Source organism: Neolamprologus multifasciatus, chromosome 19, assembly GCF_963576455.1.
Source record: "Neolamprologus multifasciatus chromosome 19, fNeoMul1.2, whole genome shotgun sequence".
NCBI classification, from domain to species: domain Eukaryota; kingdom Metazoa; phylum Chordata; class Actinopteri; order Cichliformes; family Cichlidae; genus Neolamprologus; species Neolamprologus multifasciatus.
Genome location: NC_140457.1, coordinates 15,936,175 through 15,963,665, shown reverse-complemented (window position 1 = coordinate 15,963,665; position 27,491 = coordinate 15,936,175). Strand labels below are relative to the sequence as shown.

General features: G+C 40.2%; 1 protein-coding gene across 2 annotated transcripts; it reads right to left on the bottom strand.

Annotated features, from left to right (window-relative positions):
- Positions 1–25,517, bottom strand: asap3 (ArfGAP with SH3 domain, ankyrin repeat and PH domain 3). 2 transcript variants are annotated; one of them, XM_085142537.1, is made up of 26 exons: positions 25,071–25,517; positions 21,458–21,530; positions 18,904–19,049; positions 17,489–17,563; positions 16,594–16,643; positions 15,452–15,575; positions 14,408–14,493; positions 14,078–14,153; positions 13,088–13,174; positions 12,730–12,839; positions 11,988–12,057; positions 11,778–11,865; positions 11,373–11,421; positions 10,438–10,604; positions 10,207–10,340; positions 10,010–10,101; positions 9,695–9,875; positions 8,687–8,772; positions 8,469–8,584; positions 8,320–8,387; positions 7,406–7,513; positions 7,007–7,214; positions 6,593–6,884; positions 6,294–6,510; positions 5,978–6,109; positions 1–5,671 (listed from the first exon to the last, which is right to left on the bottom strand). In XM_085142537.1, the coding sequence occupies exons 1-26, from the start codon at positions 25,194–25,196 to the stop codon at positions 5,597–5,599; spliced, it is 3,036 nt and encodes a 1,011-aa protein (XP_084998663.1). In that variant the 5' UTR covers positions 25,197–25,517; the 3' UTR covers positions 1–5,596. The 2 variants fall into 2 exon arrangements, with proteins under 2 accessions (XP_084998663.1, XP_084998664.1); XM_085142538.1 differs by having other exon boundaries at positions 5,982–6,109.
- Positions 25,518–27,491: the final 1,974 nt, after the last annotated feature.

Sequence of the window (27,491 nt, the reverse complement as noted above, 5' to 3'; positions counted from 1 at the left end):
TGAGATGTGTATGAACATCCAGAATATATACATTTGTCTTGTTATATTAAACGATCAACCTGTAATTACATTGTCATCCTTAATGCACTGCAAAGCGTTGTCCCATGTGCAGAAGGTGACCTAATTTTTACATATAGATTGCTCTCATTTTTTGCCCCAGTTCTTCATTTCATTCCACCCATTTCTTTTGTCTTTGGATTAAGCAATGACAAAGTATCTCTTGTATTCACCTGATCCACCAGTCCCTTGCTTCAGCTACGTCTGAGTGTCCAGAATTCACAGCCAGTACACCGGGGACATCTATTTCTGGCATTTGAAGGTTATAGCAAAGAAGCAAGCACTCAATTTCAGTGCAGCATATGTTGAAAAAAAGCATGTATAGAGCTGTGAGTTCGTGCTGGTTTCCATCTACGTGTGCTACTTTCCAAAAGAATCAAAAAAGGGTTTTCACAATCCCTGATGGTGCTTTGTTTGCTCTCCTATTATAAACAACCTCTCCGAAGAACAAAGGAGCAGGGCTGCTTACAAAACAGGCTTGTCATGTGACTGTGTCATTGCTTTCTGTAGGTTTCTACAAAATCCCATGAGCTTAGGCATTCCTGTTGTAAATGTTTCAGAGATGATGCATCACAGAGTCTGTGACTCTGTAAAGTAAGGAATTTCAAAAGAAACTAGTAAAGCGTTCAGTTTCCGAATCATGCAGTCAATGTGAGGGAAAGAAACAAGCAAAAAAAACCAAGATGCATGTTAAAGTAGATGTGACAGCTAAAGCATAAGCTTAAATTTTATAGGGTTGAAAGCAGTGAGAGAAATAGTTGGGGTATTTTTTAACTTTCATTTTAAAGGCTTAAATGGTCTGTTTAAGTTTCTTTTCAGCACAATATAAAGGGGGTACTCCATGAATTTTACACATAAATTTCAGTTCACTTGTAAATAGAAAACCACTAGGACTGTGAAAACTGATGCAAAATGGAGAGATTATTCAAAAATCTGATTTGGAAGACAAAGAGGTCTATCAAGAAAGCTCCTCAACTTTGTTACCTTACAGAATCACTGGAGTACCCCTTCAAGCAAAGGAAACGGCATCTTCAGTGTTACCGCTGAGCAACCGACAGACATGATGACCTTATCGTTGAATGTTGACTAACTCTATCTAAGCATTCCACATGACTAAGGTATTTATCTACTGCTTGCTTGTGCACATATACCAAACGATATTCAGCTCTGCTAGTTGATAGCAAAATGCTTTGCAGAACAAAACGGTCTCATAGGCCTTAAACGTGTATTCATGGTCCTATGTATATAGCTTGAGTTATAACTGATCATCCAGCTGACCTATACTGTAGATTGCTTTCAATATGCCTTATCCAGTATGTGTGCATTGGCAGTTCCTATACTGATGGTAATGATATATGAACAGGTTAACTCATGGCCATCATAGACCTCATCCTGAAGCATCTTTGTCTGAACAGGAAAAAAACCCACACTAGTCATGCACTGCTGTGGGACTGCACCTTTTGTGTTTTCTATGAATGAAAATAACAACAACTATGTTTCCCAAAGATCTCTGGGCCCACTTGCAGAATGAATGTAATGTTTATTGCCATTTTTTTTTTTTTTTTTTTTTTTTTGCTGTTTGTTATCTTTTTTTCTCCAATATAATAATTACCGTACATGTATCTTTTTTGGACCTGTGGTTTGCAAAAAACAAAACAGAAAAAATGCTCTTGTGTTCATTCCGTACTGCTGGAATTACTTAAATTTTTGATACGAGTGATTTTAACTCTTTTTGAAGATGTGGAAACTATTACCACAATTGCATCTCTTTACAGCCCTTTACAGACTCAGACGCTGGCCGACCACAGATCCAAAACTACTTTTCTGATTGCTGTTCATCCTTAGAACGTTTTTAATATTTTGTGTTTGTTATTGTGTGATGTGGTATAATATATATATATATATATATATAAATATATTTATGTTGTAGGTTTTTCATTTCCGGTAAATCAGGTGTCGAATATTCACAGTACGATATTTTTACTGATTGAGAGCTGTATATTCTACTGTAGTATGAATGTTAAATCAGATTTTAGTCAATGTTATATGCTTAACTGCAGGGTTGTGGCCACTGATTTTCTCTCAGTGTTAAAAATTGAGCTGAAATGGAAGTTAATTATCTCCTGAACCTTGATGTAACTGATGTACTTTTGAAAAACAGGCTTGTGGTTTTTGCTGGAAAGTGAAATACTGAATGTTCTGCCCTGTTTTCTTATTTTGCTTGAATTTGCTACTACTTCTTTTTGCTCTCTTGACACTGTTACAAACTTGAGGCACAGAGCCACATTGTGCAAGGCTAGTATGATTTCATTTTAAGCATTATAGGGTTTTTTTGTAAAATAGCCTGAATTATTAGAATAAATGGACTTAATGATTCAAATGCTGCAGAAATAGACTGCTTTTTTTTCCTCCTTCCCCAGAACCTGCTAATATAAAGCGCTCAAATTTCAGATGGAATCTCTAAATTTAATCTGTGTTCTCGTTGTGTGGGAGGTTTAAGAACTATTAGGGTCACCTTGCAGCAGCAGCTAGCAGTAGCTCACAGCAGTGTAGGCCCAGGTCAGCAGAAAACTGCTTTTTTGACGTAACTGCTGCAGGCCAGAAAGGAACAAACTGTGAAAGCATCATCCAGCAAATACATTTAGCATGTCTTACCGGTGAGTGTGCCATTTAGCCATTTGCTTGTCCATTAGAGTCCTTTCTCAGCTCATTATGCAGTTAAGTGGAAGCTTGATAACCCTCTGTTCAGGGAAATTGCATAATTACTCAAATATATCCCACTTCTAAGTGCTCATTATTGCAAACATGTCTTATATCACTTTAAGCCAGTGATTTTACTGCTTCTCAGTTAATAAGAAGCATTAACATGTGTATAGGTTTTACACAGATTTCACTATCTTGAGTATTAGGAAGTTAGTATAATCTCCATTACATTTTATTAATTTTAAGAGTTTGCAAACTTATATTCAAACCTATTATATTTACAAAAGATTGCTTTGGAATCATTAATTTTACTCCACATTTTATAGATGCTTATAATATTTCAGTGTATTATATTAAATTATATTCGTACATTCTTGTATTTGTGTATATAATGATAAAATAGATAAGCCTATTAGCGAACGGATGTTTGTTATTTAAAGGTTTTTAGAAATTAATATTTTACAGCTGACATTTATATACTCTGGGTGTACTAGTACAGCCAGACAGGACAACGGATATGGGTTTACACATGGGCTGCTCAGCCAGCAGAACAGACTAGTATGTGGTAGAGTGAGTTATTATCCTGGCTGTTAGTTAAGTGTTATGTAAGTGACAGGTTGGAATTTGGTCATCCTGGCTCTGGGACAGAGGGTTGGGGATAAGTAACATCTGGATGGAGAGGAAATGAAGCTGGAATAACACAGAACTGTAGAGAATACCGCCAAGAGAGACGGCTGCAGAGATTTAGCTGTAGGAAGTCATTTAAGAATAAAATGGGGGGTAATATCGGAAAAAGGAAGAAAGGTGGAAAAGCAAATGTCAAAATTAAAATTCAATTTATTCTTTTTTTTTTTTAAAGAGGTTTTAACCTGTTGATTAGAACAAAGTAATTTTTTGCAGGTCTTATATTGGACTCTAAAGATCTTAAATGAGTTCAGGTTTTCAGAATATGGACTATTAGGGATTAGTGTATTCTTAAGTATTATAAATCACACATTTCATAATCTGGCAGTGTCGAGCCTAGATTATACTGTGTCATAGCCACAGGCAGCTGGAGACAAGACAGTAAAGTGCATTTTAATCTCCCTGATTGCTGTCTCGAGTTACCATTCCACCAACTTTACTTTTAATAATGTGCTGAAATAAATGGACTGGTTTGTATATAGCACTTCCCTACTACACTTAAGCACTCAAAGTACTTTATGCAACTCATGTCTTATATCACTCGCACACTGATTAACACATCCAGAGCGAATCGAGCTCCAGAATCTCGCCCAGTAACAGTTTGGCACAATAACTCAATCAGCCAGGGATCGAACCACCAACCTTCTGATTAGTAGATGACATCCTTGGTACCAAAACATCTGACCTTATGTAAAAGTATAAAAGACATCACAGGAGTTAAAGAAGTTTAATGTGTATGTGTCAAATACACCCAATGAAATTAGCTAATCTGCTAGTTCCTACTTACAGATGCAGTAAACTGTTGTCATCTTTGATAACCTGCTTCTCTCATGATTTATTTGCCAGAAGAAACTGCGACAAGTTTTTAGTTTAATGAGAAAGAATGCTTTATGAATACATTATGCATCTGTGTCCATCCGTTCCCATCCACAGTCATTTAACAACTAACAAAACACCAGAAGACAAAAGATGTCAAATGAGAGGACATCAAATTCGTGACATGAAGTAAGATTATCTGTAATGATATAATCCTTTATGATACATAAAATGTAAAAATGAAAAAATGGTGTTATATACTCTGGATGAGCGCACATATATAGACATTTCAGACACGTATGTACAAGAAGTTGTGGGTTAAATTCTGTGAAATGTGTTAGATTTGAAGATTTATGTCTGGCAGTGAAAGCTCTCCCATTCTCTGCTTTCCAATCCTTTCATTCCTAAAGGATCCTGAAGGCCACTGTGTGTGTATGAAAAGATGTGTTCACTGAACAAATTACTGCAGTAGGGTGCTATTCTTAACAAGCCCTCTTAAAGTGCCATTTTCTGGTAGTACAGAAGAGTCTTTTTTTTTCTTAACACCATCGTTATTCCATGCTCTCCAGAGAATAGTGCCTACCGCCAAAAGAAACCGGATCCTCTGCTCTCCATGCCGCCAGAGAGCTATGCAGAGAGTCAACACGGCTGGGCTAAAGTTTCTGATCTCTCCTTGGGGTGTCCAGACGCCTGCAGGAGGCAGACTGGCTGGCAGGTTCCCGGGAAGGCGGCACTGAGACACTGAGCAGGTTTGAACCTTATATCAAAGTCACAGTATACTGCGATTCCAAACAGTTCAACGGTTTCCATTAAGAACAAAGGAAAAGGGGGGAAAAAAGCTACATCCCAATTCAGTAGCTGGCTATGTACACACTTACAGCTGTGCCAGCTTTTCTGAAGATTCCTTCAGAGTTTAAAGTGCCTTACAGGGTTTCTGCCCTACAAGTAATTATTGCCTCTATGTACAAGTCCTAGATCAACATAAGCAACTTCAGCATTTGCTATACAAATATATAATTAATGGTCAAATGAACATTGGACAATAAATGCACAACATGTTCCTTTTAATAGCTGTTTAGGGTTTTAGAAAGGGTGGCATGAAAGCTTTCAGTTCTTGTTATTGCCTTCTAGGGATGACTAAATGTTTCAAATCCTAAAGTCGCAATGTTCACATATCCCTTTGCCAAGAAATCGTTATGTGGGAATGTTGTCAGTTCCAGTTGTATCCAAGAAAAATAATACAGTCCACTCCTGGATAAATTCCAACTTGTGATGATCGACTTCCAAGGATCAAATGGTTGAGTTTTGCCATTTTGAAGAATACTGTGTTCCCTCTTCAGTCTGTTAGTTTGTGTACATAGTTTACAGGAAAGGCCCCACTCCTGGATGGATCCCCCTCTATGTGACCAGTCTGTTAGGAAAAATATATGTCTGTCAATCAAATCCCTCTATGTACTATTTCCAGTCAATTTATTTTAACTTTTTTAACTTTGGTAATTTATTTTACTGTACTTTATTCTGAGTTTATAAATATACAAATCCACAAAAATGCCAAATAGTAATAACTGTTGGATTGACTCCTGAGTAAACTACTGAAAGAAACAAAGTATGTAGTGGGTGAATGAACAAGGTTATCTTAGACTGATGGCTGGGCCTTCATGCAAAAAGCTGCTACTGAGTGGGAAATAGGTGGTAATGAATCTGTAGTTACACTTACCCACCAGTGGGGGTCATTAGTGGCTGTCACCACAATAATTTCATCTTTGAAAAAGGCGAGCTGCTCAGAACTGACGGCTCGGCAGTCCACCAAAGCCTTGACGCGCTTCTGATGTGGCCTGCTGTTAGAAACCTGGAAAAGACATATGCTTCTGTAAGCTATGCTCCTCAGTGTGCCACCAGCAAATTCATACACTGACTGTGAAATCTCTTAAGTGTTTTTTCCCCAGTGAAAAACTCCTGAAATGGAAGCGTGTGACATAGAGAACTTGAACGTATTTAAAAATAATACAAAAAGGTGTCTTTGTCGTTTGTACCATAGCATTCCTGCGAGGTCGTGGAATACAGGTCAAATCAGGTGAGGACGAAGGGGCGGGGACTGGAGCAGTAGCTGGGGTAAGGGCTTTACTATTCCCTCCTGGGGTGGAGTACAGATCTTCCTGGCTGCCCACACAGGCCGGAGACAAAACGCTACACTTTCCCTGGCTGCCTCCTCCACTGCTCGTGCGGCGATATGACGTGGTCTTCTCCGAACTGGAAAAATAACAAGATCAAATTATACTAAACTGTGTAGTATTAAAACAACAGGAGCTAGAGTCACATTCTTCTTCCTCACCTGACAGGCCCTATGTGATTCTGAGAAAAACCTGATGTGGCACCACTTTGAGATCCAGAACTCAAACCAAGATGACCATCCCATGTCTGCCTATGCGCCCTGAGCAGGCTTGCTTGTCCATTTGGAGACCTAGGGGGTCTCCCACCTTGGCCTTGGTTTTCTGTATTTCCTGAAGGAGGACTCTGTCGTGCCTGCATCTGGGGACTGGATGAGTGATAGGACGGGTTCGAGCAGCGTCGTGGAATTTGGTTTCCTTCATGCGGTGTAGCTGAGATCTGTGGGTCTGAGCGGCCTGTGGAGGGCAAAAAAAGAAGAACAAGAGCAACAATGTAAATTGATAAAACTAGCATTGCCTAAATAACTCATTTAAGTTCATTTATTTTTAATCTAGAGAATCTGTATAACGTAGTTTACCTCTTTGGATGGATTTAGCTGGCAGTGGCGGAGGCACTGAAGCTCCAGAGGGGGCGCTATTGACTGGTGGATTTTTATATAGAAATTCTATGTTCTCGTAAGCCTGACAAGGTCTGCTACTTGTACTAGCAGCGGAAGAACTGACACTCCAGTGTCCACCACCTCCATTTGATGACAGAGGAGACCGGCTTTTGGGTAATGGGCTCACCTGGAGTTAGGAGATAATAAACAAAACATTAATTTCTATAGCGCCGCCTCATCTTTCTTCGTTTAATTTTATTTATAAACTTTCCAAAATGGATAATGTAAAATGAAAGGAAAAAGGCCAAGCTTTTCACAGTCTATTTTGACTTAAAGGTAAAGTCAGTAATGACTGTGGTTAGTGTGTGTGTCATTTACCCTCTCATCCAGGTCATCTTCACTGTCATAGAATTCCTGAGACTGTGTCTCCCACATGAACTCTACGTGTATCTGAGAGTTAAACTTCCCACTCTGCGCCAGCTCCAACTAAAAAACACAAAAGAGCACAAAAAGAATATTTAACTATCTACATTAGTACACACGACTTTATTTGACCAGTTAACTTTGTTATATCAAACCTAATTTATTTCACTCCTATGCTGACTTGATTGCCGTCTTCTCTTTATTTTGCTTGTTAACGTTTTCCTGTAATGTAGTTTTGTTTGTTTGTTTTTACTACTAATAATAGTAAACATTGCAATCTTTTCTGTTAGCTGTTATATTAAAGACAAAAAATACAGCTAGCAGGAAAAAAGGCATGAAGGGGAAGTTTGACTCTTGGGTCAACATTTTTCACCAAAGTGAAACCAAAAGTCCAAAGAGTCTGTCTACATCCTTCCACATAAACAGTCGTGTGTCATTGCAAGCTAAAAGTTGTACAGCCGATTATGCAACGCAAGAATTTTGTAGTTTACTCGTCTAACTTTTTTTTTTTTTTGTTCCACAAAGGATTCTTTTTAAGATTTCTCACAATCAAACAGGATGTTACTCAAGGCAGGTCTGATTCAGCAGGGCAGATGGCCGGTAAGAAAATAAAACCAGTTTATGAATGATACACACTGGGATCCAATGAGGATAGGGTTCCCTAGCTGAGCTCTGCTGCACAGGGAGTTATTTCAAGGTAGTGTTTCCAGCTGTGGAAATTGGGTCATTTTGCTTCAGGAGTTGGATTTCTGGTAGGTATTATAATGTTGATGAACTTGATTCCTCAGCTGAACTTACTTCCTGCCAGTGTGTGTTCTGAGTATTATGAATTAAAAACTTTAAAAGCTAAAGGGGAAGTGAGATCTCACCAGCTCGACACACTGTTTATGCTGCAATCTCCTGGCAGTATCCAAGGCCGTCTCTCCTGCCGAGTTCACTACAGGAGAAAGAAAGAATAGCGGCTTTCTACTTGTGACACTATGCAAAAGAGAAATACAATTAACAGAGTAAAATGTACCTGTTTGAAGCGCTGCCTTCGCTTTGAGGAGTAACTTAAGAGATTCAGGCCTATGATACAAGACGCTGTAGTGAAGGGCCGTGTTCCCCTCTGCAGTTCTCTTCTCCAGACAGTTACTGTAAGATGAATGTATCGATTTGATAGATGGCATAAAACTGTACTAAAGCAAAAACCAAACTGTCAAAGTAAGTAAAACACGCTACATATCAATGTCTGACCTGTTCTGACAAAGGAAATCCACAAGTGCCAGAGAGCTTTTTTCCTCCAGACGCACAGCAAGATGGAGCGCTGTCTCCTTGAGTCCCTTAATGGGAAGCAAAGATAAACAAAGTCAAATTGGTGAGATTTAAAGAGATCTTCCATCTGTACTACATATTGTTTTCATATTTTTTTGCATAGCTACTTCAGTCAATCACCTGAAGTGGCTGCACATTATGTTAAAAATCAGTCTTACAAATATGATAACACTAAAGTTTAAGTCAGAGGTTGACCATGCAACAACTGTTTCATGTTGGTGTGTTAAAAACTGCTAAAAGCTTCAGGCCTTATCTGTTTATATGAAGGGCAAACAGGAGGGGCAGAAGAAAGACAGAAGAGCCTGCATAATTCAATGAGCCTGGCTTATTTGTTCTCCAGAGACATGAGCTCTGACCTAAGAGCTGAAATAATAAATGAAAGCCAACCAACACAAACAAGCACACACACATGCACATGCGCTGACTAGGAAGTCCATAACAGGAGGGCAGAATATGATTAAAGACTTGAAGGCGAGGCGTTGGAGAGAGACAACAGAGGAGGATAAAGACTAAATTAAAGGTCAAAAGAGATGGGAGGGCCTCTCATGACTCACCCAACCTGCCCACCTTAAATATATTTCAAATACTGCAACTGTTTACTCGCATTATATGAACACTGTGTCATATAGATATATTTTTTTAAACATTAGGTGGATTTCTGTCTTTATTTCTGTCAACTTTTCTAGAGTGAAAACAACAAAGCAACATTTTAAAACCTCTCCCTTTAAACCTGTAAACAAACTGGATGGGCAACCCGGTCAGGATGTAGCTGTCATTCAAACTAAACTCACATCATTTGCAGGAATGTCAAAAGTTTAAATCTGTCACTGTGTAATAAGGGTTTATTACAAGCTTTCCCACCCTAACAGGGCAGTTTTCTGGAGGAAACGAATGCGTGGAAATCCACTTGTGGCTTTAAGTTATCTTTACCTGTCCTTCGGGGAGTGTGAGTGGTTTGGCCAGATCTGCTCTCTCAGCATAGAGCTGCAGAAGCAAAGCGAGGTCACGGCTCCTCACGGCTTCATAAAGCAGGCTAGGATTTGCTTCTTCTCTGCGTAGGACGTACCGACGCTCAGCGTACTTTGCCACAATGTATTCCTTCCTGGCATTCCTGGTTGTTAAGCAAATGCAATTCAATAATATAAACTAATAAGCTGGCATTGTTGAAGCCATTCTTAATGTCAAAGGCAGTGTGTATTTATAACTCATTTTCATGATCACTTAAATTATAAATCAGAGACTCACATGTCACTTTGTGGAAATGGTTTGACAGAGTCATTTGGAAGCCCTGCCTCCATGATGTCATTGAATCGAGTGTTGCCAATACTGACGGCCAGCTGGAGTGACACACAATACATCCACAAATATGTGACATGAAGACATTTCAAAGAATAGCACATTGTTGCATAATGTCTGTCTGTTCCCATGTGTCTATTTAGTACCAGTAGTTCGGAGGTGCTCAGTAGGTCCAAAGTGAGGGACTGGATCCTGGAGTAGTGGACCCCTAGCTCTCTGTGGATGCCGGAGCACTCAATACACGTCAGGATGCCCAGATTGGTCGACAGCCATGTTGGAGCTGCGATACACAGCTGGTGATTATTCATTATGCTCGTAAAACAAATGTAATTACATACTTGTACTTCTGTAACCATATATAAGAATGACTGGCCAACCTGGAGCTCCACAGTCTGCGCAGGCCTCATTGCCAGGCATGTGTCGAAGCTCAGCAATAATGGCTTTGGAAAGTTCCTGAAGCCCACTGTCCTGGAGGTGAAGCTGATCCCCACCCAGCGCTGTGTTCAGGGCCTCCTCCTTACTGTTCTGCAGCACGGACACCCAACTAAAGTGCAGATGATATACATTTAGAACATTGTTATTAAATTTCATATATTGTAACAATTCATTTTGAAGTTTAAACCACAGAGAGTCAGCGACACCATGGGAAATGAGAAGACTCTTTCACTAAAACATCAAAAAATGCTAAACAATTTTTTTATGCATGTTTTTTGTTGTTGAATTATGAGTAATATAGAAATATGAGTTAGTGATTCTCACATCTATCATTTCTGAAACTCGGGTACTTTTCCATTTAAACCATTTGTTATTGCACCCCTAAACTTACATAGCTCATCACATCAAAGAAACTGCCTGGAGGCCCACACAGAAGGGAAGGACAGCGGACGAAGAACCCCACTTGCAATCCCATCCAAAACCACATCAGAACACACAAAGTTCCCCTGCTTGCTGCCTGTGGCTACCAAGAAAATTCCCACCCAGAACAGACTAGGTTTCTGTCAGACTCAAACAGTCTTTCTGCATCATTTAGTTTGTCTTACTTTTTGTAAATTGTAGCTTAGCTTGTTCTTTACTGCATAAGCCATCAAATTATAGCGTTTCTTGTTTCATGAAAACATGTTTAACCCTTTCCTTACAGGAACGATTTATTGTCTCTGACTGCAGTCCTGGCTGTTCATGTGTACATTGCAAAGATTCTTTCTTATACATAACTCCACTGACATAAAAAGGGTATGACATGCAACAACTTGCTTTTAAATGAGAAAACACACAAAAATACCAGCATGCAGCCTACAGGACTTTCAAAGCTTACATCAAACATTCCTGCTCGTCTTCTGCCTGGAAATGATATGTCCGGTTATCTATCGAGAGGGAAAAAACAAAAGTTAAATATTATCTTGAAACTAAATTACACAGTAGAAATTGGAGCAGAGAGACTTGAAAGATAACAGTAAATATAAAGCTTGCGCAACTAGACATGGCATAAAACAAGCGTGAAGCACACAACCACCTCTGTTTTACCACGCAGCAGTTCATATTAATCACTGGGAATGTCTGCCATTTACGCCAAAATGAAATGTCTCAGATCCTGATTTCAAATGTGAGGACCAAAGAGGCAAGTTTCCAAGTCATCTGTGCTGCAGATGACTGTTTACAGTCTGCAATAATCATATGTTGAGGGGAAAGCTTGAAGGTCAAAAGTTAAAAATAAACCTACGAGTGACAAGGTCAAAGGTCCTCCTGTCCTCGGGGTTCGGTCGAACCTGGCAGGTCAGCAGGTTCAGCTTGGCTGGGGGTCGATTGATCTGAAGACAAACACATTTGTATCAGTATGTATTTGCTCACATATTTGCTGTATTCCCTGCTGACAGTTTACCTCATGTGGCATTTATTGTCTAAAAGCACAGTATCAATCATGAGTCCTCACCGTACTGTGGGAAATAGTCAGGCAGCCGAATTTGACTCCACACTTTCTCTTCTGCCAAACCTTCCTTATCCTTTCAAATGAAACACAAATGAAGAAGAAAAAGGCCAATTATTATTAAAAAAAACAAAACAATCAAATACATGAAGAATATATTTATTAACTCTCTGTATGATATGTGCAGTGCATTAAGTGAAAGCCGTGTTAACAGATACCATTAGATACACTCTGCTGGCCCAGATTATTCCTATTCACAGTACTCCTGTTTTCGTCATCTTGATTGAATCAGGTAAAACTGCTAAGCACATGTTCTGTTTTTTGTCAGTGGCCTGAGAAAAGTTTACTCCCCCAAAGCCTCCTATTTGCCCTACTGAACCACATCCCCTCTCTTTATCACACACTAATCTAGGACTGTGTGTGTGTGTCTGTGTGTTCGTGCCTGCGCATGACGCAAAAGTTGGATCAGCTAGCTAGCCAGTCTGCCAATAAGTTCCACAGGAGGGGCCCCTGCTTGAATGTTCATCTCACAATAATGAAGACCAGCTGGGGCAGACTAAGTTTGCATTAGCCTTTCTCTCTCTGTGCCATACTTACTTAATTTTCACCCAGCTGAGATCATTTCTGTCTTTTACAATGTTACTGAGCACCGTTTACCGCATTCTTCTTATTCTGTATGTACTTGCAATTCCTGCAAAATGCTTGTGTTCCAACTTCATACGTGACACCAGCTAATGCCTTTACACACCCGTCACTCTTCTTAAGCAGGAAACCGGATTTCTCCGTTCCGTACTTCTTGTTTCCCTGCGGTTGGTGAATGCTATACCCATTGCCAGAGTTTTTCCTGTTGAGGTACTCCTGGAATATAAACAGTGATTTAAGGATTTAACTTTAAAGCTTCAAACCAGTTGTCCAAATTATAAAAATTCAAAGCAATACAATAACAACGGTGGCGAAACACTACTGTTGTAATCAGCAGGAAACTTAAAGCCAGTGCACCTGGGCTTTTTATAGCGCTGATATTGGTTTTACACAGACAAATTAAAAGGTCTACAGTAAGCTAACTTACCAGACATAAATAAAGAGTCTAACATAAATAAACATACCTCTTTGCCCTCCACTTGTAGAAGTGATCTAAGAGAATCCCTTAACTGTGTGAGTTGTTTTACCTCTTCATCTTGGTCTAGGCGTACCTACAAAACACACCATGAAAATATTTTTACTACAAAAAGAAGAAAAAAAGTTGGAAGAAGAGAATATGTTCACTTGATCACATACATGTTTTTTTTTTATTTGTTCTGGGTGTGGAAAGACAACACACAGCTTTGTGTAACGATCTAAATGATCTAGAACAGAGTTTAGTATTTGGGTGTGTAGTCTTCTGAGGTTTTTCATTTTGAATTAAGAAGCAGAATGACCACACTCACAAGCAACACAGGCCAGTTTAACTGGGAAGTAGAAGTATTTTGTTTTCCTGGAGAACCATGACACAGATTCTATCTGAATTTCCTTCCCGAGACTGAGGTCTGGCATGTCTGAACGGCTCTGTGTTCTGCCCATGAAGAACCAGAAAAACCTCTAACGTTTCCAGTATCACAGTTAACAGTCTGTTTCCAGCAGCTCCAACCAGAAAAGCGGAGCACGGCAAATAGTGCGCAGGCAGAAACCCAGTTAAAGCGGTTGGAGAAATACATGTGTACTAAGGAAAGTATGAAAATGAATGATACATTCATTTCCATCTATTGGAAACCAGGGCAAGCATTTCTGGGAAGAGACTCCTTTAAACAGTCGCTGCTTGTGGATTCAGTGAAAAGGGGGTTGGCTGTTGCGAAAGACCAACATTGAAAAAGTAGATGCTGAAACATAACACAGGGTTTTACTGTAAAATTCTATATGTGCACAGTATTTTCCTCCCAAACATAAATGAATGAAGAAAAGTAGTCTGTTAGAATGATAGCATCAATGTGGGGTATGTGCATATTTTGACCTCTTAGTCACAATCAAATATTCTTTTAAAATTACAGCAACACTGGGTAAGAAAAAACATGCATATAATCCAGGATGAGTGAAAAACGCAGAGCAGCTTTCGTGTGTACCGTGTGAATAGATGAAGCAAGCTTCTCGATAAAGGGAGAGAGATTCTCTGCAGCCTTCAGCCCATCCTGAAAGAAACTGAGATCAGAAAAAGAACAAATGCTGAGTCAAGCTACTTTAGTTTAAACATCTGATTTCACACCAACTAAAACACCACATGCTGTAACTGTAACAACAGTTTCACTCCCACATTAAAAAAAAGCCTAGGTAGGAATAAAAAGTGTAAATGGTTAACAAGAACCGCAACAGGCTTTGCAAAAGATCCGACTGCTGTGCAGAATCCCTTAAAACTCAACATATCTGTGGAAGTAAATGCCAGCTGAGATACTAACCTCAGCTGAGCCTGGAAATATTTGATGAGGCTCTGGAGAAGATCAGGACCCTGACGCACCTTCAGCTCCTGGATCTTCAAAAGGTACTAAAAGAATAAACGCAGACAGTTAAAAACACCTCTGAAACCACTCTCCATAGAAAGGACCGATGGGTCTGTAAATATGCAGCGAAGCATGACGCTACCGTTTTTCAGTAGCTTAAATTCCACCCTTGAGTGCACACCTTTAATGTGTTTACTTCATATTTTAACTGTACAACTCGAGTGTAAAGAGTCTTTATTGATAAACAAAAAACACACAATTCACAGTATGTAATGATGAAATGTAAAAAATAAGAGAGAGAGACTTTGAATGCAAGCGATGGGGTTTTAGCTCTGTGTGGATTGAATGACTACATTGTACTTGAGTCTTTGCCCCATAAAACCTTCATCTGGATTCGTCCATCACAGTCTACCTGAGACAGCTCTGTGCTGCTCATTCACGTGACATTTTGTGTGGTTTACTGAGTTTACATATATGTAGGTGGAAAGAAATATTAATAGAGGGTTTGGGGTGAGGTGCAACAAGTGAAAATCTCATCTTCCCCTGCCTCTCCTCTTTGTCTCCACAGCTGGTCTCAGTCAAGATAAGACTATTTCTTTTCCTCAGGCTTTTCTCCAGCTGCATGTGCACCACCAAACTCAGTTAGGACTACACCACAAGTGCATTTTTCACCCATTTCCCCCAATCTGGTGATTGATTATGCATGATGATGCACAATTACCTGCTTCTGAATTTTCTTTGTATGCTAATCTATAGGACACCACATATTCTGAAATTCAGTTTTGAGACTCAATAACTATGCTCATGTTTAAGTCTAATGAAATATATTTTTCCATCAAAGGAACTGGATTGAAGAGACACAAAAAGGAGTGACCACCAGTCCACCATGAATAGAATATGTAAACTAAATAAGCAGACCACCCTGGTACAATAAGTGAAGCCCAGCTCAGTTATGCCAACGGAGTCTGGAGTATGGTATTTTGACTGGCACCAATTCCCCACCTCACACATTTGCAGCTGGAAGATCCGTCTCTCTCTCTCCATGTCCTCTGCTCCATCTGATCCCTCTGTCCTGATCAGTCCCAGCTGCCTGTTCTTTTCCCTCCTCTCCTTCTCTAGCTTCACTCTGGAGGGGGGGAAGGGAATGGAAGAAAGAATGAAAAGAAGACATAAAGGTTTTCCGTCTTTACTTGCACACACAATGTTTGTCACAAAAGCTAAATCTGATCAGCTCCATCTGTACGAACATGTGCAGCTTTTACTCCATCACAAACTCCACCATCATGCTTCCCTTTCTCATGTCGAGCGAGGAAGTTGGATGAAATCTAATCTCCTTACAGCATTATAAAACACTTTGAACCAGAGCTGGATTGAAATCAAATAACGACTGTAAAGTGCAAATGCTTCGGCTTGATTTCTTTTTAAAGTAACTGGAAATGACCTTGGGATATGAATCATTATCTTATTAACTTGTGCTGCCACACAAATTCCTAAACCCCACATGAGAAGGAAATATAATACATGATGCTTTTGAAACAAACACATTCGTCACTATCTTCATCTATATTTCTGTCATGCATCAATGTGAGGCCTATGCAAGTGGCTATGAATTTATAAGCATTTACACTTTGTGAACCCTCGTGCCTGCATTATTTTGAAAAACACTTGCTGGAAATGGGTGTATATATATCGTGTTTATCTGCTAACATCAGACAATGGCAACTAAAACTGCATATGAAGAGGCAATAGAGCTGGAGTTAATAAATGTGAAACAAAAGTTACTTTTGCTGAAGTTGCTGCAATGCAGAGGACAAGGACACAGAGGGCTATACGTGGATTAGCCATCCTATTAAAAAGGCATGAGGCTGCACTCCAAGATTACCGGCTTGCATTGGCATTACGAGCAAGCCAGATACAATTACAGCCTCCAACATACAAACATTTTCATTTCACGGCGCCGTTATCATCGCACAAATCAAAATGTCACAAGAGGCTATGGCATTACTACATCATATCTACAGTGCAGCTTTTAAAAGGTTGTTTACTCTCAGGAAAACAATGAGCTAATGATGAAGAACTCTACTGCAGTCTGACTCTTGCAGATGAATGTGAAGTAACAATGTGGATAGAGTATGGATAATTACATTTTCACATCATAATCCTTCCAGCTTTTCTCCATTTGTTTCTTGAGCTCCTGTTTGAGGGGAGAGGAGAGAAAACGATTAATAATACATCCCCATTGCATTACACACAGTAATAACTGTACTTTACAGCTCTTCCTGGTTATTGCTCAAGCGGGTGGAGCGAGACAGGTAACACACTGCTATGCAATTAGTCGTGCAATTGTCCTGGCTAGTCTGCTATCTGGATGAACAGGATTTCAGTGGCATTGTGCCTTCTTTCACAGTTAAAATGAAGCAATATTCAGTTGCAGAGTCAGCTGTTTAAAAGGGCAGAGATGGGAGATTGCAGAAGCACTGGCTGGTTATTACTCACTAGTCTGTTAGCATGGCAAATCAAAAGGTTAAATACTTGGCAAGATGGGTAAGTTCTGTGCTGGAACGTAGCAAACTCTTACTATTTAATTTGGATAAATAATCTTATATTAAATAATACTTTAGTGGGGTCAACATTTAAGTGAATACAACTTCTGCCAGAGGAAATATGCCCTAAAATAAAGTGCACACTGCAATAGTTGAATCATTCTTCCAGACAGTGATATCACATACACAAACAGAACCTCCTCACATACAAAGCACTGCAACCTGACTATATAAAGTCATCACGAGGCTTTCGGTTGGTTCATAGGAAGATTTCTGTGTGAACTGTAACATCTAAACATCTTTTTCTATTTTATAATATTGGGCTATCCTCACATATTTGACAAAAATGTGCATTTCTTTTTTCAAAAAAGGGATTACAATCCACATATCTGTTGCTAGATAAACAATAACGATAAAACTTTATCACACGTGAACCAGTTTAGGTTGCAGTAATTAAATGAGCATTTCATTTATTAGTAATAAAATCCAGACTCACCAATCTGCTGTCTCGAAGCTCAGACTTCAGCACATTTTCCAGAGGAAACGCCATGATGTTGTTAAGGTTTTGTACCTGAAGCATGTAAGAGAACAAAAAAAAAAAATCAGTGAAGAATGGAAAAATATTTCATAAAATGCCACAGATGACCTTTAGCTGCTATAGTATAAGCAGAAACAGATGCACCCACATTGAGTTTTACGCACTCTGACTGTCTGTACGAGCATTTCTGGGAATGAGAAATTGATAACTCACAGGCACGGTGATATTGTTACTCTGAACTAACGAGTCATCAAAAACAAAAGACTGCACCGCTACAATGCTCGAATCCAAGTTGGAGGATGATGCAATGACTCTAGATGAAGTGTTTGTATAAAGTAAAGTGAGATTCATTTAAGATTTGGATGAGGTTTAGATTAACGCCTTTGTGGATTTGGGAAGAATGAATCACAAAACAACCAGTATAACCCCAACAAGTCGCTTTTTACTGTAATACAACCAGTTCCTCCATCTAAGTACATCATATGAGTATTTTGGCATGCATGGCAACATACATTCATCATGACTCACTGATACACATCCCCAGATAACTATCATCTAGATTTCATTTTTATGGCTTCTGGTGAATTACAACCAAGCTGAACTCTTAACATAACTAATGTCCAACCACATCCTTGAGCCGACTGTAGAGCTAACCTTGATATATTGCCACAGCAGCCTGAAGAGTGGCAAGTTTGTTTTGGTTGGCAGCCAAACACTGAGGTAACCGATAGATAACACATAGAGTTCTTACACAGGGAAATTCCGGCTTCCAATGTCAACACATGGACAGATGACATGGATCAATGGATTCATGTTTATATGCACACTGAGACAGTGGGGCACGTACACTAACACTTAAACGGGGCATTAAGGGACATGCTCAAGCAGTTTTTTGCAGTACGACTCCTTAAATCACCCTCCTTTTAGGCTTTGGGCCCACTTCCTTTAACATCTGTAAGCTGTAGTCGCCCCTGTGAGGCCCTGACAGACACATGTTAAGTGTGTGTGTGTGCTGACTCACACGAAGAGTTCTGGGATGAATTATCATCACCAAAGAAACTATCAGAGGGAGGGTTCTGGACTGCCTCAAACAAAAGGCCCAAGTATTCAGCTGTTAAAAACCACCTTCGTTCATGCAACATGTAAGTATGTGAGCACACATATGCGCTTATGGGGAACAACAAAGTAAATTTGGCACATTTCCTTTGAAAATTCTCTGATTATATAAATATTTGTGTATATTAGAGCCATGTCTTCCTTAGTCCTAGTTCTATGCACCTAGTGTAAATGATTTCAACTCTAGTAAAAGCAGCAGAATTTAAGCAAATGTCTCTTTTCCCTTGTATTCCCATATTTTGTCCTTTTTAACCCACCAGATTTTTGAAGAGGGATGTGACCTCTCTGGTGAACACAGCCAAGTTGAGGAACCCTGTGGAGACTTCATTGTTGTCCTGAGTCAGGTGGCTATTTCCCAAGTTCTCCAGCAGCTCAATATACTGCTCCTTGCTGTCCACATGTGCTGAAAAACAACATACAGAGTAAGTATTGATACAGACCGTAAGGAGTGACTCAGAGTAATTTACAGGCACAGAAAATCTGACAAAGGCAGACTGACTTGTTGTCTTGGGAATAGTTTAACAAGGCGAGCATGTGGGACAAATTAGCACTGGTTTACACCCAGTGGAGGAGGAGGAGTAGAACACATAGAAATTCATGTTTGTCCAAGAGGCTTATAGGTCCCTTTCTTAAAGGCCATGACTTTTGTAAGCTCTCGGTCTGTTGAATATTTATGAACAAGTGCTGATGGAGAAGAATCTGGGCACGACTTTTGTTTATGTAGTATAAAACAAGGTTTCATTCTACAGGTTTTTTTAAAAGAGGACGAACAAACACACGTTATAATGCAAGCTAGGAAATCTTGGATGTAAATCAACAAATATGAGCTCCTTATAACGTGGACCTGACATCTGTGGAGGCACCCAGAGCTGACTAAACAGACAGAAGTAGACATGGGGAGGAAGCACAGCAAGTTTCTGCTCCACTTCCACATCAAGACAAATATAAAATGGTAAACTGACTGCAGATGGGAGACAGGCTAACTCTGGCTGAAAAGCAGAAATGGAACATTTTGTCTGAAAGAAAAATTGTGAATTAAGGAAGGAATGCAGACAAACTGCGGGATGGAGGAGATGAGATCTAGGGGTTTGCATGAAAACTGCAGAGGTTGTGGCTGCATGGCCACTGAAAAGAAAAATTCTTACAATAAACATACGTGCAACTATTAAATAACAAACAGCTGAGTCGCTGCGTAGCTCAAAGGATGATGTTACAGCTGACCTTTAACTGCCAGATACCACCGGGGCAACTCTTCTTTTTCACTGCTCTACTAGAACACACACAGACTCACAGGCCACAGCATCTTGGCATAAACAAGTACTGAGTACTTATGGGAATAGAGAAAGAAATAAAAGAATCTCTTAATTTGCAAATATGTGTGACACAGTAACAGAGCATCAAACCAGCACGGGGGAGGAGTGGGAGTCAGGCTTTTTATCATTGTGAGTCACACTGTTGGTCCACAACTAACATCAGGACTGTTAAATAGGTTCAATAGCATAATGAGTGAAAGGGAAGGGCCTCCCAGCCTCGGATTACTGGAACTAACCGTCATGATTCCACTTAGAGAGACAAAAACTAGACAAAGCAAACAATAATGAAATATTTCTTTATAGATGCTATAGCACAGCTGAATACATCTGGTTGCCTAACTCTGTGCAGCTAGCCTGCTGACTCATTTTACTAAAAAGTACAAGCCGATGCCTTAAAATGGGAAGCAAGGCTTGCAAGCAACTTTAGAAAAACACACTCGGGATATGTTAAGCATTTTCTCTGTTTCTCCAACACATTTTTGAGGTGAGCATTAATGTGTTATTCATGCCCACATCTGACAGCTCTGCGGCAAGCTACAGTGACATAAATCTACACAACACACACACACACACAAACTCAGAAAGCACTCACTTGGTGACCTTGTGGATACTGAGGTCAATGAAGAGGGCGCCTTGTAGTTGCCGAAACCACCAAAGCCATTTACTTTAAACACAGAATCCAACACATACACAGCTCATAACAATAGAGTGTGTTGTTTAAATAAACATCATCCCTGGGTGCCAGAATAGGGGGCCTCACTCTTAAACACAAGTCGGATGACATCATCCATAGCAGAAATTATGTTAAGGGTCATTAGTAATTATTAAACTCTGGTTCTTTCTCTCATAGTGTGTCACTGCTCTTTTCTTTTTCCCCTTCGCCCCCCAGCTGCTTGTGGTAGATACCTGCCCCTCACTGAGCCTTGCTCTATTGGAAGTTTTCTTCCTGTTAAAGGGGAGTTTTTCCTTCCCACTGTCGCCAGGTGCTCACCTTTAAGGGATCACGTGTTTGTTGGGGTTTCTTTCTAATATTGTAGGGTTTTTACCTTACAACCTAAGGAAATGTTGTTGTGACTGTTGTCGTGGCGCTCCATAAATAAAACTGAATTGAACTGAAGGCTCCCCTATGCACTAAGCAGATCATACAGTCAAAATAGAGGTTGACCTTTACTTGACAGCTGGCTAGCGAGAGATGGGTTATTTTACTTTCTGTATAGATGGAAATCATTATCTGGGGATTTTGTTTTTAAATTACCGTACTTTCTTCCCCTTTTCTGTTGCTCCCTTTTGCACTGTAGCACTTTAAATACAAACTTATGTGTAAGCTAATTTATTGTGCTTCTGTTGCATTTTCTCCGGTATCACCTTTTTCATGTACAAAAAAAAAAAAGAGAGAACTAAGGGGACTTTTCTAAGTAATAAGTGCAGGTAGAATTGTTTTCTTTAACTCATAATCTACTGAGTGAATGAGAATTGCATGTGACACGCTGGCACTTACAGATTCCAGAAGTGTGTATAGCTTTGATTGTTTTCTTCATCCTCTGCAGGGCTATGTGGTCTGTCTCCAGAGACTGCAAAGAAAGAGAAATCAGGAATGAGATAAGGTATGCTTACTGAATTCTCTGTTACATCAGTTTGTTTGCTACGCCAGTTCGTCTGCTTGTTTATACACATATCTAAAACCGACCATTACATGGCAGCAACCTAGTCCATTTAGGGATGTAGACATCATTAACATGACCTTCTTAAGTTCAAACTGAGCACCAGAATGAGGAAGAAAACTGATTTAAGTTCATGTGAACTTTGCTTAATTGCTGGTGCCTGGTCTGGCTAATTCAAAACTGTTGATCTACTGTGATTTTCCCACCCATACGACAATCATCACCAACCAACATCCAATGAGCAGCTGTTCTCTGGGTGAAAATGCCTCGTTCATGTCAGACTGACTGCTTCAATGAGATAGGAAGGCAAATTTAGTTCAAATGACCATTCCTTTTAGCCAAGTAAGCAGAAGAGCATCTAAGAATGCCCAGCATGCTGAAACTTGAAACAGATGGGCTACAACAGCAGAAGACCACACCGGGTGCCACTCCTGTCAGCTAAGAACAGGAAACTGAGGTTACAATTTCGCACGGTTTCATCAAAACCGGACAACACAAGACTGGGGAAAAAAATTACTGGTCTGATGAGTCTTGATTTTGGCTATGAAATGTGAATAGTAGGGTCTGAACATGCAAGCATGGATCCATCCTGTCTTGTATCAACACTTCAAGTCTTTGGCAGTGTAACGGTGTGGTAGATATTTTTTGACATATATTCTCCCCCTTACTATCAACTGAGCATTGTTTAAATGCCAAAGTATCCTTTGGCATTTAAACAATGCTCAGCAATGCTGACCATGCCCATTCCTTTATCACCACAGTGTATCCATCTTCTGATGCCTGCTTCCAGCAGAATAGCGTGCCACCTCACAATACTCAAATCATATCAAACTGCTTTTTTGATTGTGATGCTTAAAGGGCCTCCGCAGTCACCAGATCTTAATCCCACAGAGCAACTTCAAGGTGTGGTAAAACAGAGATTAACACCGTGGACATGCAGCCAACAAATCTGTAAAAACAACTATGATGTTATCGTGGTAATATAGACAAAATCTCTGAGGAATATTTCCAGTAACTTGTAGAATCGATGCCACAATGAATTAAGGCACTTCTGAATGGGATTCAATCTAATACTAGAAAGGTGTACCTAATAAAGTGCCAGCAAGTGTATTGGTACACTTTTCAGAAATTACATTGAGAAACTGCGTTGGTTTAATTTTCTCACGGTGTGTGACAAAGCCAAACAGATGAGTAAGCCTTCACCCAGCATATGATAGTCTGCGTTTCACTGTCGTGTACAGTCCCAAATGATGTCACAATATGCATTTCACCTGTCACTGTCTGCGTTAAAACAACAAGTTTTCACTGTGAGACTAAAAAAAAAAAAACATTGCATAACAAAGACATGACACAGACATTAAAATGCCTTCATTGTATTTGAACAATAACTCTTCAAAGCCCAAACTATTTGAAGCTACATATTGTTTATGCTCCTCTCGCAGGCCCTGGTTTAAATGAACTACACTTACGACACTCCACCTACACGTCACCAGAAATAGCTTTAATGAGCCAGCAATCTAGACTTAACAGACACTCTGCCTCATTGGATGGTGTTGTTTACAAACCACAGGCCTTCCCGGTCGGGTCCACTCCCTAAATGTTAGTTCATTAATTAAAAGGCGGTGCGGGTGTGTTCCGTTATGTGACGCCATAGTCAAGAAGTGGGAAAGTGATTTAGGGGAGACTGGAGATGGGAGTTGCTGGAGTTTCCTCTGGTGAGTTGGTTGGCAGATGGCAATAAACAGTGGAAACAAGCTGAGGCAGGTCAGTGAAACAGGTTGCTTTTGATGAACTAAATGTGATAAATGCGAAAAAGAGCGCGCAAAAACTTTAGAGACAACCCACCATTCAGCTGAAATAGACCAACAATGCATGTGTACTCATGTTGATATAATGCAGTGTCACTTACAGTTACTTTGCTTCATTATCTATGGCTGTGTATTCCCACTGTACGGGTGTGTGAGTAGACTTTAACATTGGATGACTTGACTGATATATGATCTGTAATCACCACATTCAGTTTGGCATGATGATTACACTTATCACTGGGAAAAGTTACACAGTGTTAACATTTCAACACATCAACCAACTGATCAAGATTAGATTGGTTCTTAAAAGCATGTCTGGGAATGACATGACCTACTGTTGCCTATTGCTAAAGAAAGTGAAACTGTTTACTTCTGCTTTTCGTCTTGTGGTTTACTCCTGCCACTAATCAACCTAGTCCTGGATGAGCTGACCGAAAATGATAACTATAATCTGAGCATCTATGAAAAGAAATAACAGCCCTTACATCTGGTTGTGTTCACATGTGTAGGATTCCAGCATGACCCTCCCTAAACAGCAATCCCAGCCATGTATTTTCCAGCATGTCATGCTGATAAATAAGGACATGAGCCCAAGTTAAATGCATCACACAGCTGTTTAAAATGCTCTTCTTTATTCTAGAGTCTCCACTTAGTCTCACTTTCAAGCCAGGGAACTCCTAAAGAACATCCTTCATCTCTCTCAGGCTATGGTGAGGTTTCCTCTTATTAGAGGTGGGCATCAAGATATCCAGGCTAGGAGCAGTGACTCAGACTGATGTGACTCTAACCAAAAACACAAATCCATATGGACCGCAGCAGAACCCTGATCCATAAGGTTAGTCACAAAGAATACAGACAAGGAAGTATTGACATGCACATTTGGAATATTTGTTTTATGGCCAAGTTCATAGTGGGCTCCCTCTGCTTCCTCGTTTGCGCGAGGAGCTTTGAGAGAAGAGATTTCAAACAAAACACCAATGTGCACACAGAGAAGCCTTAAACAAGTCTTCAAAATACTAGTTATGAAGAGGGGCATGCAGACAGACATGCTTGCAGCTATGGGCATGTGTGCATGCTTACCCTTACAAACACAATCCATCACTCTGTGTGACTCAGGCATGTTTCTGTGTCGTGTGTGTTCTGTTAGTGTCCCACCACTCTGACTCCCACTAGACCGACGACATAAACACTGTAACCTCATGTAACCTTCACTCATTTGCTGAATCAGACACTGGGTTTTATACTGAACAGATCATATACGCACTCTAAGTCTGTCCTGTACAAGTGCAGCACCCATCAATTTGCACATTTCAGAAAACATAACCTACTCCCATGTCCTAAACTGGGAACCATGAAATTCCCAAATGAATACACTGACAGTCCCGCTTTTTCCGACAGAAAGCCACAGCGCTTTGCATTTGTAGGTTCTATAGCTTTTGGAATTAAATTACCGGTCCGTGAAAGACAGTTTACTGCTGAAACCTGTGCTCACGTGCAAACTGTGTTACAAAAAAAATGAAAGCTTGAGTTTAAAAAAAAAAAAACAAAAAAAAACAAACAAGCTACAGGTTGGGGTAAAACGTCAGGTAAACAACAAAGGTGTATGTCTTCTGCACACACTTCCCTCTTCCACAACTCTCACCTCCTCCACGGCTGAAACTGTGCTCCGACAGTCGCTCATTTTAGACTGAAACGTTGAAGTCCCCGGAGAAGACAAATCCTCGTTTGTCAGGACCACAAAGTCCGAAACGCTTATTCGCTCCGGCATGTTTCGGGCGAAGCGGGTCCGACAGTCAGTGAAGAGAAAAGTGAGGCAAAGTTACACGCGCGCATGTAATTCCCATTTGAAGTGGAAGAAGAAGAAGAAGAAGAAGAAGAAGAGAAACAGTACGGTCACTCCCTCCTTCCTTTGCGGAAACTGAAAAAATATATAATAAAAAAAAACACCGTATTCCTCTGAGTTTGAGTTCCTTTGAACAAAGTCTTTTAGGTGGAAAGTTGAGTCAAACTAGACTTTGCGAGTCCCGAGCGACTCCGAGAACGTGTGCGCGTGAAGGTGCACCAGCGCGCTACTGTGAGCGCATTCAATGAGGGAGGGAGCAAACTCCACCGTCACGTGGGAATGTTTGTGATTTCTGGCAAACCAGAAACAGAGAGAAAAGCGTGTGTGTGTGTGTGTGTGTGTGTGCGTTCTTGTCACCACCTCTTTCATTAATACTTCTCATTTCTATGCAAACTATAGTCCGGTCGCCATGGATGCAGAATTCCTCATTCACAGACTTAACTTAAGGAGAAGAATTTCAATGGATGGGATGATAGGACTCAGTTTATCGACTGTCACTGAATGCTGTCTTTCAAAACTGCACTTTACAATTTTACCAAAACACTGGAAGGAGGAAAAGGTGTTTCTTTAAACCCGAGAAAAGGATTCGGGTTTTTATGTGCGCTGCTCTTTAATTATATGGCTCATTGCGTCTTTGCACCTTGATCCTCTTGGCTGAGGCTCCAAATCCTCCTTCTTCCTTTTCATCTAATGAAAAGATATTTCTCAAAGGGGGAGGATTTCTGATATCCCTCCTCACTGACATTTCCTGTAGTCGTTTGGGGAGAAAAGAAAGGGAAAAGAAAAGAAGACCTAGTGCATCAGAGAGGTGGAGGGAAAGGCAAGGGTTGTGTGTCTAACATAAGTCCTGCATGCCTGCTATTGTTAAGCCTGTCAACTTGAAAAAAGGAGTTGTATCAGTGAACATTGCCTCAGGCTGAGCAGCGATAAAATACACTATGAAGTGCAGATGGCTGATTTTAGTGGCTCCCTTTAGCGTTACCACAAAACCACATATTTGCCTACATTAGATACATGAAGGGAAAAACTGAATTACAGCCAATTCAACAGGTAACTGATTATCTCTATCATATTCAATCAGCAAAAATAGGATTACTTTTGTTTAAAGGATTTTATCTGTTCTCTTTTCCCACTTATTACTGCCGCTCAGTGAACAAGCACAGAATGGATGCAGTGTCTTAAATGTAGGCGCTCACAGTGGTACTGTGTGTGTGCAGTCACAAAGATAGACAAGCTCCTTTTGAATTGCATGTCGTGTTATTAAGCCAATAGCACAGACAGGCCAAAATGTACATGCATAGCAGTACAAGATATCATTGTTGTATTGCACACACACCCACCCACAGGCAGACACGCTCACTCACACACAGAGCTTAAACTGAAAGCTCAAAGGGGGGGCTATGGGGAAAAAAAAGTTCCTCTGGAGTCCAAACAAACATATCTCTGGTTTTTCCTTATGAGATAAGGCACAACACAATTTAAAATGTGGACCAAAGTCTCCAGAGGAAAAGCTGTAAAACCCCACTCTTTAACCTTTCAATCATTGTGAAAAAATGTGCACTCTTGAAAGGAAGTGAGGGCACACATCACATAAATAGGGTTGGCGACCCACTTTAGCAGGGCCTCATTCAGTCATTGTTTGTTGCATGGCTCCAAGTGTGAGGAAGCTAAGCAGGGAAAGACAGAAAACAGATATTGTATATTTGCAACTTGCATGGATACATGCTGGCATCTATTATTGTGACATATGTGCAGCGTGTGTGATTTCATGCTCACTGTGCATGCACTCATTTTTTTTTAATGCACTTCTAGCTGATGTAATGCAGGGGCTTGCAGTGTTCAAACAATACCCCTCCTTCAGTTTCTTTGCAGCACTCAGTAAAGAAGCAGAGCCTTTGTATGCCAGCCAGCCTTTGAGCCCGGGTCCTATTGTAAAACTGAGCAAACCGGTCTGCTCAGGCAATGAACTAACATGTAGTGAAGAACCCAAGTCCAAGGCCAGGGTGGGCGGGAGAGAAGAGATGAAAAATTGACAGGGGAAAATTGTTTTCCTTTTTTGTTCAGTGATGTTTGGAGTTTAGCAGTGAGAATTTGTGTGCAGGAAGGTCGACAAAGGTGGAATAACACAGGAATGCAGAAAAAGATCAAAGCTTTATTGGAAATGTGACTCACTTAATGTTTTCCCTCCTTGTCTCCACCCTTTACCGCCCTTTTCTTTTT